This window comes from Acomys russatus, chromosome 16 (genome assembly GCF_903995435.1).
Source record: "Acomys russatus chromosome 16, mAcoRus1.1, whole genome shotgun sequence".
Taxonomy (NCBI): domain Eukaryota; kingdom Metazoa; phylum Chordata; class Mammalia; order Rodentia; family Muridae; genus Acomys; species Acomys russatus.
The window spans coordinates 11,722,547-11,734,794 of record NC_067152.1 but is presented as its reverse complement, the minus strand read 5'-3'; the positions used below and the strand labels follow the sequence as shown (position 1 = coordinate 11,734,794).

General features: G+C 46.9%; 2 protein-coding genes across 3 annotated transcripts in view; one reads left to right on the top strand and one right to left on the bottom strand.

The window, feature by feature from the left end:
- Myo19 (myosin XIX) overlaps positions 1-2,247 on the bottom strand; it is a 29,958-nt gene extending 27,711 nt beyond the window's left edge. For both annotated transcript variants that reach the window (XR_007832023.1, XM_051158183.1), the window contains exons 1-2: positions 2,194-2,247; positions 62-200 (exon numbers count right to left, since the gene is read on the bottom strand). Coding sequence is in view for 1 of the 2 variants with exons in the window: in XM_051158183.1 (XP_051014140.1) it covers positions 62-200; positions 2,194-2,205 (151 nt within the window). In the remaining variant the exon portion in view is untranslated. The remainder of the gene's footprint in view (positions 1-61; positions 201-2,193) is intronic.
- A 3,096-nt stretch (positions 2,248-5,343) lies between these two features.
- Pigw (phosphatidylinositol glycan anchor biosynthesis class W) lies at positions 5,344-8,638 on the top strand. Its single transcript, XM_051158181.1, has 2 exons — positions 5,344-5,428; positions 6,933-8,638. The coding sequence occupies exon 2, from the start codon at positions 6,947-6,949 to the stop codon at positions 8,456-8,458; it is 1,512 nt and encodes a 503-aa protein (XP_051014138.1). The 5' UTR covers positions 5,344-5,428; positions 6,933-6,946; the 3' UTR covers positions 8,459-8,638.
- Positions 8,639-12,248: the final 3,610 nt, after the last annotated feature.

Genomic DNA, 12,248 nt, shown 5'->3' with positions numbered 1-12,248 from the left:
CTTGCCACACCCCCCACCCCTCCTTTTGCAGCAGCAATCTGGAAGAGAGGAAGGCCCATACCTGTTTCCAGTGTCACAGGATTCACTTTGGTGAGGTCATCCAGCTGGTGCAGTGGGACCTCCCCACCCAGGAACTCTCTTAGGTCTCCCTTGAGGGATGTCCCACCTTGGGCATCAGAGCCTGAACTGTGGCCATTCACCTGGAAGGAAACGCCACGAGGGCTGTGAGATCTGGGTTTCAGACCAGTTAGTTGGCAGCTAATACAGGTGGAGTCTGCAGAGGAGAAAGAATAGGTCTCTACAAGATCCAGGTGGCTCATGTTTCAGCTCTGCTACTTATTGGCGTAAGAGCCTGGGCATTCACGTCTATGAGCCACGTGCTGTTTCCCCAACCCCCCCATAAATAAAGGAAATAAACTCAACTCCCAGGCAATGGGGATAGAGAGACACATAGATACTCAGTCAAGGCCTTCATCGTACATGTTAATACCAGATGGCCTCCTGTCTCCTCTGCTGTGAGCTCCAGCTAAGGTAGCTTTTAGGCTACAGGCTACCAGCCTCACAGAGCTGCTGTCCGTCCTCCAGGAAGGATGGAGTAGGAAGAGCAGAGAGGTGCCTGGCTGGAATCAGCTTAGGGACGATAAAGTCTTAGTACGACAAGAGTTTCCAAGGAGACTGGTGAACTCTAAAAGCCTTCACTGCCCAGGAAGAAGGTAGCTTGTTTCATCTGAGCAGCACTGTGATGAGTTTCTTGAATGACTGTGAGTCTCAGACTCCTCACAATCTACAGAGCAGGCTCTCGCTATCTAGGGTAATTGTTGCGGTCGGCACAGCTCAGCCCATGGAAGGGTAAGGACGGGAGGAAAGGAAGAAAGGAGAGAGAAGGAGAAGGGGGAGGAAGGAGGAAGGGTCTATTTACAAAATCAGCTACCGTTTAGGAACAGCTTTGAATCAACTGGGAGTTGAGTATGGTGATCAAGAGCTTGGATTAGAAAGCTAAAGTGTGCCAGGTGCACGCCTTTAATCCCAGCACTTGGGAGGCAGAGGCAGGTGGATTGCTCTGAGTTCTAGGCTAGCCTGTTCTACAAAGCAAGTCTAGGATAGCCAAGGCTACACAGAGAGACCGTCTCCAAAACAAAACAAGTAAGTCTAAAGGAGCTTTAAAGTGTTGTGTTTAAGTAATCTGACTAGGTAACTTCAGTGTCCTTTTTCATTGCCTTTATTTTCCCAAATTCGTGATAATGAAGGTAACCTTGAGTCAGTCATTTAACTTCTTGGAGCCGTATCTCCAGAATGGAGACAAAACAATGCTGTATAGTAGTACACTGTATAGAGTGTGTGTTATTACTATAATATATATTTTTAAGTTCTTCTAGACAGGGTTTCTATGTGTATCCCTGGCTGCCCTGGACTTGCTTTATAGACCAGGTTGGCCTTGAACTCAGTGATCAGCCTGCCTCTGCCTCCTGAGTGCTGGGATTAAAGGTGTGTGCATCACCACTGCTGCTGGGCGTCTTTATCATTCTTAAAAAAAAAAAAAAAAGATTTATTCTTATTTTATGTGCATTGGTGTTTTGCCTGCAAATATATCTTTTTCTTTCTTTCTTTCTTTTTTTTTAAAGTCAGGGTTTCTCTGTTTAAGAGAGCCCTGGCTGTCCTTGAACTCACAGAGATCCGCCTGCCTCTGCCTCCCAAGTGTTGGGATTAAAGGCATGCGCCACCACCACCTGGCATGCCTGAAAGTGTGACTATGTGAGGGTGTTGGATCCCTTGGAACTGGAGTAACAGACAGCCATGTGGGCGCAGAATTGAACCTGGGTCCTCTGGAAGAACAGCCAGTGCTCTTAACTGCTGAGCCATCTCTCCAGCCCTCTCTTTATTATTCTTTAAGGCTCAGCTTCAATGAACATTCTTGGAAGCCCCAACCTTCCACTGTGACTCAACAAAACAGTATGCTCCTACTTAAGGCCATCAAAGTGACCTGGATTCCTTTACCCTTCTCACCTCATCCACACTAAGGAGAGGAGCCACAAAACCACAAAGAGGGAGACATTCAAAGTAAGGTATCAAGAAGAGTGCTGGGTAACTATCTGAAGAGAGCCGAGGGCCCTGTCCTGTCCTTCCTTCCAGTTTCAAGCATTGCAGTCTTCAGAAAACACTTCTGGTGCTCAGGTAGTCAGGTTGCGGGATTACCTGCTGGAGCATCGTGCTTCTGTGTGGCCGGCCGGAGGGCTGTGTCACAGACACAGGCACTCCTGTCTATGCACCTGGTCATGAGGCAATCGCTCCAGCAGAAGGCTCAGGTGTGTGGGGATGGAAGGCAAATCATCTCGAAACCTGTAGCGTGAGACAGAAGACAAGGGCCACACACAGGTGAGGGCTTCTCTCTTGGGTGACTCACTCCTACTCCTCCCACCAGGCAGGAGGAACCCGCAGGAGAGCCAGGCAGGCCTGGGCAGAGAGTGAGAGTCGTGCTTTCCCTTGCCAACTGGGAAGTAGGGAAACCTTGATGAGAGCCTCCAGAGATTACCTGGGGATGCTTTCTGATGTTTCTCTTTCAGTAAAAGGCTAGGGGCAGTTTTAAGGTTTAAGTAAGTGATGGGCTGGGGTTGCAGAATCTTCTGGGTCAGTATGTCACAGAGAATGAAGACCCGGGGGAGAGACAGCCTCGGCCCTATCTTCACCACTAGATAGAAATGCCCTATATAAACGTAGCCAGAATCTAATGGAAAATGGGCATGGAGTCAACTCCTGATGTCCCTGGGAAGCTGTTGTGTGAGAAGGGATTCTCAGTTCAGTCACCAGGTGGGTCTCTGACCCCAAGGCAACCCTATTACCCCAAATCCTCCCCTTGAAAATAGAGATGGTTATCCGGGCAGTGGTGGCGCACACCTTTAATCCCAGCACTCTGGAGGCAGAGGCCAGACTGGTCTACAAAGCGCGTTCAGGACAGCCAAGACTACACACAGAGACCCTGTCTTGAAAGACAAAACAAAAAAGGAAACAGAGATAGTTAAATCTACTTTACATGGAGGTTATGAAGGTCATTGAGGCCAAGGCTTGAAAGCACAGTACAAATCTGAATATTACTGAGCATGAATATTATCACTACATATGGAGTTGACGATCCATTAGGAGACACTAATCAGGCAGGAAAGGCCCACTGCCCAAAAAGGTGAGATTGAGATTGGGAGTGCACGCCTGCAATCTCAACGACACTCAGGGGGCTGAGGCAGGAGGCTCTCATAGAGTTTGAGGCCTGTCTGGGCTACGCTGTAAGTGAGACCTTGTATCAAACACACAAGGTGAGAGGAATCCATCTGAGAGGAGGTGGTGTGAGGATAGGATCTGGAAAATGGTGTGCCTCGCTCATGCTTGGAACGTCCCAGGCTTCGATCTTGCCTAGCAAGAGGGATGAGGATAAGGGACATCCATCTCTAACAGACTGATGCAGACTTTCTGAGGTTCTGAGCACACCTAGTCTTTCAAAGAGCCGGGACCATGGACATCCATGGAAACGGAGAGAGAAAGGTATCAGGACCGTGCTGGACAGCATGACTCTTTACACTGTAACCCATCACCCTAGGGTCTCTGCAGATTCACCCAGCATCTTGAGAGGGAGGGATGATCGAGAGGCCACAAGAGAGCGTAAGTTAGAATCCAAAACTCACAGCCCTTCTAGAATTCATCACAAGAGCCCTCCGAGCCTCTTTTTTTTTTTACAGTTGCCAACGGTATAATACCATACCACACAGTGCAAAATTATAGCTCGTATGGCAAGCACCTGTGAGATTGCTTAGTAAATGCTGGTTATTACTATGCAGCGTCAGCTCCTGGTTGAAGTCGAATCAGATCAGAGCAGTTTTCTCCGGCTCGCCCAGCTCCTGCTCCCTCCTCTCGCGGTTACCACCAAGAATTTCTGGAAAGGGCGTGACAACAGAAGACAAAAAGGAGTAATGAATAGGTGAAAGACCAAGCCAAGGCAAGTGGCAACCAGATCATTCCACCCCCACCCACCCCTGCTTCGGTTTCTTTTTTGGTAGGAAGGGCAGGAGGGCTATGAGCTGCCGGGCAAGGGTCCTGGGAGCCCAGCCCGCTTTGCTCCAGATTCCTGGCGGGATGCAGCACTTCTAGCACTGGCAATATGCCCGCGGTGCCCACGGCTGGGATGTCGCTCCGGAAGCACCTGGTACTAAGAGAATGCGTCCTTCCCGGGAAGGTGGATATGACCCCAGTCAAGGGCGCAGTTTCCTTATGCCTCTCTCTGGGACAAGGAAAGGGACAGACGTCCAGCCACGGTCAGGCAGAAACAACCCCTCGTGGCCCCCTGCTGGCAAGCTAGAAAGTGACCGTGAAGGTCCTTGTCCTGGGGCAAAAGCTGTGCTACCTCCTCCTGGGTCGCAAGAGGGTAAAAAGGGAAATGCTGAGTTAGAAAGTGAGATGCCTCCTTCTACGTTAGCTCGGAAGGGCTTCGGATCTAGGCGTGGAGTGGCACTCACCGGTCCCACGGCCCGCCCGGGCGTTCCAGCGTGTAGTCCCAGCCCTGGCCGACTGGAAGGGCTGGCGGGCAGGATGAGGCGGCGGGGAGAGCCCGGGGTGGGAAGAGAGTAGAGGGACGGGAGCGGCCAGGAAAGAAAGCAGGGACCTCCGGGTCGCCGGCGGACCGCAGCAGCTCAGGCTCAGTTGCTCCGAGCCCGCCGGCTCCTCCCCAGGGGCGGGGCGCGCACACGCGGCTCCGGGCGCACGTGGCCTGTCCTGGGCCGCTGGCTCCGGCTAGGTGGCGACGCGTGAGAAGTGGGTGTTGTGGGATTCTGGGCTATAGTGTGGTGTTTCTGTGGCTCCCCAAGTTCTGGGTTGGAAAGCGCGGTCTCCCGAGGGCCCAGGGGCTGGTCGGCTGCAGGTCGCCGTGGCCGAGGCTAACGCGGGCTGCTCGGCTCCTCCCCCTGACTCGCCTCGCCGTGGGTCCGAGGTGAGACGCCCCTTCCACCGACCCGCCACACCGCTGGGTCTGGAGAGAATCGCCCTAAACACTGAAGGGCGAGGGGAGCCGGCGGGGCGGGGACTGTCGCCATCCCGGGCGGGGCGAGCGGAATCTGCGGGCCGGAAGAACAGGCTGCGCCGCGCGCGGGCCGGAAGCGCTGCTCGCGAGGCGGAAGCGGAGAGTGGCGGGAGGTGCGGTGGGAGCCAGTCTGTCAACCCCGGAGACCCTCAGTCGGTGGGGCAGGGCGTGGTTAGGCGAGGTCTGTCAGGAAAAAGACAAGAGCAGGGCCAATTACGGTGAAATGCTGATGCAGAGTCTCACCTTCGGGGACGTCTCGTTATTCACTGTGGGTCGTATCTGACTGAGTTCTCTCAGCGTGCAACTTTTCAGACGTTAGAATGTGACAGAGGAGATTTAAAATTGCATAAAAAGAAGCCACTAGCGCTGGTATGTACTATGCATCCATTCGGCCCAACTGCGTCTTAATCTGAAAATATGGCTGCGAGCAACATGGAGCTCGTGCGTTTATCTGTATTTACCCAGTGTAATAGTAGGTTTTAGGACTGAACAGAAGCCAAGGACCTTAACTCTAAAATACATTTACAGCTTCTCTTTCTTCCGTTCTGAAGTTTTATTTTAAAGTTCTTAGCAATGTATATGCAGCTCTCACGAAGGTTTTCATAATATATATCAGTGTCTATATCGTGTATTATATATACAACATTGTGATTGTTATACATATAATTGTAGAATGAACAGAGATATGAATTATGCTCTGCAATAGAAATTTCTTATTGTGATGCCATTTGGATTCATATGCCAAATTTACTTTGTTTCTTTTTGTTTTGTTTTTTTTGATACAGGTTTTCTCTGTGTAGGGGTATCCTGGGACTCACAGAGAAGGCCTGCCTCTGCCTTCCAAGGCTGGGATTAAAAGCGTGCACACGACACCTTTAATCTCAAAGATTTATTTATTTATTATGTATACAGTATTCTGCCTGCATGTGAGCCAGCAGGCCAGGAGAGGGCACCAGATCTCGTTATAGATGGTTATGAGCCACTTTGTGGTTGCTGGGAATTGAACTCAGGACGTCTGGAAGAGCAGCCTGTGCTCTTAACAACCTCTGAGCCTGCTCTCCAACCCCCAAATTTACTTTCTTATTAGTTTTTAAGACTAGGTATGGCAAGCCAGGCTAGGTGTAATTCCAGATGCCAGTACTTGGGGAGGCAGAGGCAGGCTGATCGCTGTGAGTTCAAGGCCAGCCTGGTCAGCAGAGTAAGACAGGGATGACAACCAAGGCTACGCAGAGAAACCCCGCCTCGAAAAACCAATTAAAAAAAAAGAAAGAAAGAAAAAGAAAAAGAAAAGAAAAGAAACGAAGTGATGGTGTAGTCCTTTAACCCCAGCACTCTGGAAGTAGAGACCTGAGTTGGGAGCCAGCCTGGTAAACAGTGTGATTTCTAGGACAGCCTGGGCTACACAGAGAAACTCTATCTCGAAAAAACAAACAAGCAAAAAGACAAAGTTGGCTGGGAACTTGGTATGTAAGCAAAAGGTCCATTTTGCTTCTTCCTAAATGGCATTATATGTGCGTTTTACCACACTCAGCTTCCAAATTTACTTGTTTTGGGTTTGCCTTATACCGAAGATAAAACTTTGTACTAGAAATTTCATATTCTAATGCGGACGTGTGTGTCTGTGTGAAGGCGTCTGTTCTCCTGGAACTGGAGTTAACAGACAGCTGTGAGCTGCCATGTTCGTGCTGGGAATTGAACCCGGGTCCTCTGGAAAAGCAGACAATGCTCTTAACCCCTGAGCCATCTCTCCAGCTCTTCAACTTTTGTTCTGAGGCCTCAAAATACGTAAATTCAAGTTCGGTACGTAGATATTTACCAACTCCCCAACGGTGTTGTCTTCCTCAAATCCATTCTTTTGTTCTTGTTTTCACAGAAAGGAAAAAAAAAATGTCGCAAAAGCAGATGAAGGAAGCTTTTGTCAGTAACCTCAATGGAACCAGTGTGCTGGAAGTGACCCAGGGCTTGTGCTTTCCTGCGTTCTGTATCCTGTGCAGAGGCCTTTTGATCATTTTCTCACAGCACTCGAGTTCTTACTCACACACCTGGACCACACGATTCTTCATGGACTTTGTTGTCCTAATAGTCCCCCTCGTGCTCACTTTGACTATATTGTCTTCATCTATCCCCCTCGAGACTCTCACTGTAATTGCCTGTGGGGCGTGGCTGTTGTATCAGATATACCAGAGGAGGACTTGCTATGCCAGAGTGCCTGTCCAGAAAGTCCTGGCAAACTTCCTGAAAGTCAGCCTAGAATCAGAGCACAGTCCGGCCATCACCTGTTTCCGGGTCATCAACAGCGTATTTACTGCAATTGCCATTTTGGCTGTGGATTTCCCACTTTTCCCTAGAAGATTTGCCAAAACTGAGCTTTATGGGACGGGAGCAATGGATTTTGGAGTGGGTGGCTTTATTTTTGGGGCTGCAATGGTATGTCCAGAGGTTAGAAGGAAATACATAGAAGGGTCTAGATTTAATTATCTTAGAAGATCGCTGTATTCTGTCTGGCCATTAGTCTTCTTAGGAATGGGACGGTTAATCAGCATAAAATCCATAGGCTACCAGGAACACTTAACTGAGTATGGAGTTCACTGGAATTTTTTCTTTACCATCGTAGTTGTGAAGTTAATAACATCACTGCTTTTCGTTATTTTTCCTTTAAATAAGTCCTGGATTGTGGCTGTCAGCATTACTGTGGTATATCAGCTAGCCCTTGATTTTACTCCACTGAAGAGGATACTTTTGTATGGCACCGATGGTAGCGGTACAAGGGTCGGCTTATTAAATGCCAACCGAGAGGGAATAATTTCCTTGTTGGGTTATGTAACAATACACATGGCTGGTGTGCAAACAGGGTTGTATGTGCTTAAGAAGAGAGCACATGTCAGAGACTGGATAAAAGTTACTTGCTGGCTTTTCTCCGTGGCTGTTAGCTTCTTCGTTTCCCTTTATATAGTTCAAGTAAATATAGAAGCAGTGTCTCGAAGAATGGCCAACTTAGCCTTTTGTCTGTGGGTGGTTGCTTCTAGCCTGATGCTTCTTAGTTGTCTATTACTGGGTGATGTAATTTTGAGTTTTGCCAAATTTCTAATTAAAGGGGCTCTAGTACCATGTTCTTGGAATCTTACACCATTGCCTACTACAGATAAAAAACACTCCGAATCTCTAATCTTAGAAGCTGAAAAAAAAGAACCCAGTCTTTGCTTAATCACAGCTTTGAACAGAAACCAGCTGCTTTTTTTCTTACTGTCAAATATAACAACTGGTCTGATTAACCTGACGGTGGATACATTACACAGTGGTACCCTGTGGGCCTTCGTTGTGCTCACTATTTATATGTTTACCAACTGTTTAGTTATGTATATACTTGATTTACAGGGTAAAACCATAAAGTTTTGGTGATGAGTGGGTAGGAGGTATATATTTGAACAGCATTGTTTTGGTGGAGAAGGGAGCCTAGGACAGCTAGGGCTGCTACACAGAGACCTTAAAAATCTTTTAAAAACAAAAACAAAGGTGTGGTGAAGGAGCTGTGTTCTTAGCAGTCCAGTCTTTTTTTTTTTTAAGAGATTTTATTTCTTCCGTATAGTGTCCTGCCTGCATGTAACACCTGCAGGCCAGAAGGGGGCACCAGATCTCATTATAGATGGTTGGGAGCCATCCTGTGGTTGCTGGGAACTGAACTTAGGACCTTCAGAAGAGGGGCCAGTGCTCTTAACCTCTGAGCCATCCAGCCCAGCAGTCCAGTCTTAACCCATATTTTATTATGAAGTTTCAATTCCTTATGACAGAAATCAAACTTTACCTTTTTTGTACATGGATGTTTAATAAGTGTCAACATCATGAAACTAACCAACAGAAGTGGCACAAAGCTTTAGTCCCAGAGCATGGGAGGCAGAGGCAGATCTCTTGAGTTTGAAGCCAGCCTGGTCTGCATATTGAGTTTCAGGTTACCCGAGGCTATGTAGAGATCCTGGGTGTGGGTGGGTGGGGGAGAGAAGTGAAACAAAGTTTTGTGACTTACTGGAACTTATAAAATGGCAGTATTTTAAAGGCGTTTTTCACAGGTGCTTTGCCTGGAGCTCACAGTGATACTCCTACCTCAGGCTCAGAGCTGGAACTTCAGACATGAGCCACCACACCCACCTGTTGATAGTTTTGACACTAGAAAATGGAGGATGGGATTTTTTACTTTCTTTATATCATTATGCAGCTATATTTGTGATTGTTTATATGAATATATACTTGTATGATTATGTTTGTGTTACATGACATGTTTACATTAAGATACGAATTGTCATTAAAACGTTGTGTGTGTATATATTACCTCCATGTCCGTCTGTGCATCGTGTGTGTAATGCCCATAGAAGTCAGAAGGGGGGCGGTTACAAATGACTGTGTGCTGCTGTGTGGGTGCTGGGAGTTGAATTTGGGTCATCTGGAAGAGCAGCAAGTGCTCTTACTTTTCAAGCCTTTTTTTTTTTTTTCTTCCTGAGTTCCTCTTTTCCTTTTCTTTTAGCTGGGAAGCTCATTATGTATTCCTGGCTGACATGGAACTCAATACATAGGCAGGCTGGCCTCAAACTCATAAGGACCTGCAATCCTTTGCCTCCTGAGGCATGCTAGGATCAAAAGCATGTACCTACGGACGTGGTGGCGCACGCCTTTAATCACAGAGTTTGGGAGGCAGAGCAGGCAGATCTCTGCGAGCTTGAGGCCAGCCTGGTCTGCAAAGGGAGTCCAGGACAGTCAAGGCTACACAGAGAAACCCTGTCTCGAAAAACAAAACAAAACAAGTACCACCCACCATGCCCAGCAAACCGTGGATTTTCAGTGTTGCTTTTTCTTTGTATTAGATTTATTCATTTATTTATGATGTGTTTTGCCCTCGTGCATGTATGTGCACCATAAGCATGCTTGGTGCCTGAAAAGGTTAAAAGAGCATTTGATCTGAAGACTGGAGTCATGGATGATGGTAAATGGCTCTGTGGGTACTGGGAATCGACCCTGAGTCCTCTGCAAGAGCAATAGGCACAACTGACTGCCTCAGCCAGCTCTCCTGCTTCCTGAATACTTCTTTTGTACTCAACTTTCATCTTTATTAAAAGTAAAAGAATAAGAAGCAAGTGCTTAAAACCAGATACATGTGAAGCCAGAAAACAGTGAAGTGGAATAAATGATTGAATTAGATAATGTAGTTTATATATATAAATAATTAAGATAAGTTTTTCTTGGGTACTTGATACATTTTACTTTTTCTTCCTCAAAGACTTAAGTTTTTGTTGTTGTTTTTTGAGATAGGGTTTCTCTGTGTAGCCTTGGCTGTCCTGGACTTGTTTTTTAGACCAGGCTGGCCTCGAACTCACAAAAGATCCACCTGCCTCTGCCTCCCGAGTGGTGGGATTAAAGGAGTGTGCCACCACGCCCAGCAAGACCAAGTTTTGATACAGGATATTTGTAGTCCACACTAGCTTTGAACTGTCCCTGTAGCCCAGACTGGTCTGGAGTTTATGATCCTCCAGATTCAGCTGCAAGTGCTGGGATTGTTAGTGTGCACCCTCAACCCAGCTGTGCAAGTTTTAACTGATTAACTGTAGCTGATGCTGTGGCAGGGACACAGTCACAAAGCACAGCTCAGTATCCACCCTGTGACCATAGCATTCAGCAGACTGGCAGGAGCTAAAGCTCAAGGCTAGCCTGAGCTACATAGATCCTGTCTCAAAAAGGTAAATTTCTAGTGTCTCAGAGTTTGCAGCCTAGTGAGGGGAAATGCTAAACTAATATAAATAATAGATCATAGGAAAAAGGAAACACCTATGGATTGTTACAAGTGACAAGCCAAGAAGCGAACTAAGAAGGAAAGGAAGTTTTCTCCATGGGTGGATATTTTTGAGGCAATGCTGATGGGTGATACATGATCTGGGGGAGGGGTATGAGGGTAGTCAGCAGAAAGTATTCAATGTATGATGAATCTGTCATCAAAAATTGTAAGTTGGGAGGGAACCTAGGTAACTCAGAAGAAAAGGAGAGTGTGAGCAGCAAGTTGGAGAAATAGGGAGGGACCAGATAAGGCGGCCTCAACTGTGAGAAGGAGAGTCAAGAAAATCAGTGAGAAAAATGAAAGTCTCCAAGCACCCAGTCTAGTAAAATTCTGCTTAAATTAATGCTTAACAGACTGTTGTGAACTAGAATAATTTAAAACTTCAAACAGATGTTGGAACCAGATGTTAAATATAAAAATTAAAAAAAAAAAAAACATATCATGGGGGCTGGAGAGATAGCTCAGAGGTTAAGAGCACTGGCTGCTTTTCCAGAGGTTCTGAGTTCAATTTCCTACAACCACATGGTGGCTCACAAGCATTTGTAATAGGATCTGGTACCCTCTTCTGGCCTGCAGGTATACATGCAGGCAGAGCACTATATACATAATAAATAAACAAATCTTAAAAAAAAAAAACCACAAGATCTTTAGTTTCCAGTTCTATGTTCAATGTGTATCTTTATTGGTTTTTGTCTTGTTTTTGTTTTTTGTTTGAGATAGCATCTATGTAGCCTTGGCTGGTCTGCTGCTCTGGAACTGTGTAGGCTAGGCTGATCTCAAACTCATAGAGATCCTTCTCCTCCCAAGTGCTAGAGTTAATGGTGAGTGCCACCATGCTTGGCCAATGTATATCTTTTAATGCAGGCATGACACTGGCCTCTTGTGCTGACATAAACCCACAATCCTAGGTTTTGGAAGATAGAGACAGGAGTATCTGGACGGAGTTAAAGGCCAGTTTCAGCTCCATAGTGAGTGTGAGGCCAGGCTTGTGTGTGTGTGGCAGTGGGGGATAAGAAGCAACAAAAATCTGCTTTCCTGATTTCAAGTACAGATCAGAAATAGCTGCTGAGAGTGGTTATTCTATGACTTAATGAACATGTCTCATTTCATCTATTGCTTTTTGTGAATAACTGCTTTTTATGTGTGAGACAGGGTGTCACTGTACAGGACAAGCTGGCTTGGGACTCACTGAGATCTGCCTCTGCCTCTGGAGTGCTGAGATGTGTCAGCACACCTGGCATTTTTCTCTTTCTTTTCTTTTTCTTTTTTATCTACCTGAGACAGGGTTTCTCTGTATAGCCCTGGCTGTCCTGAACTCACTTTGTAGACCAGGCTGGCCTCAAACAGTGATCCACCTACCTCTGCCTCCTG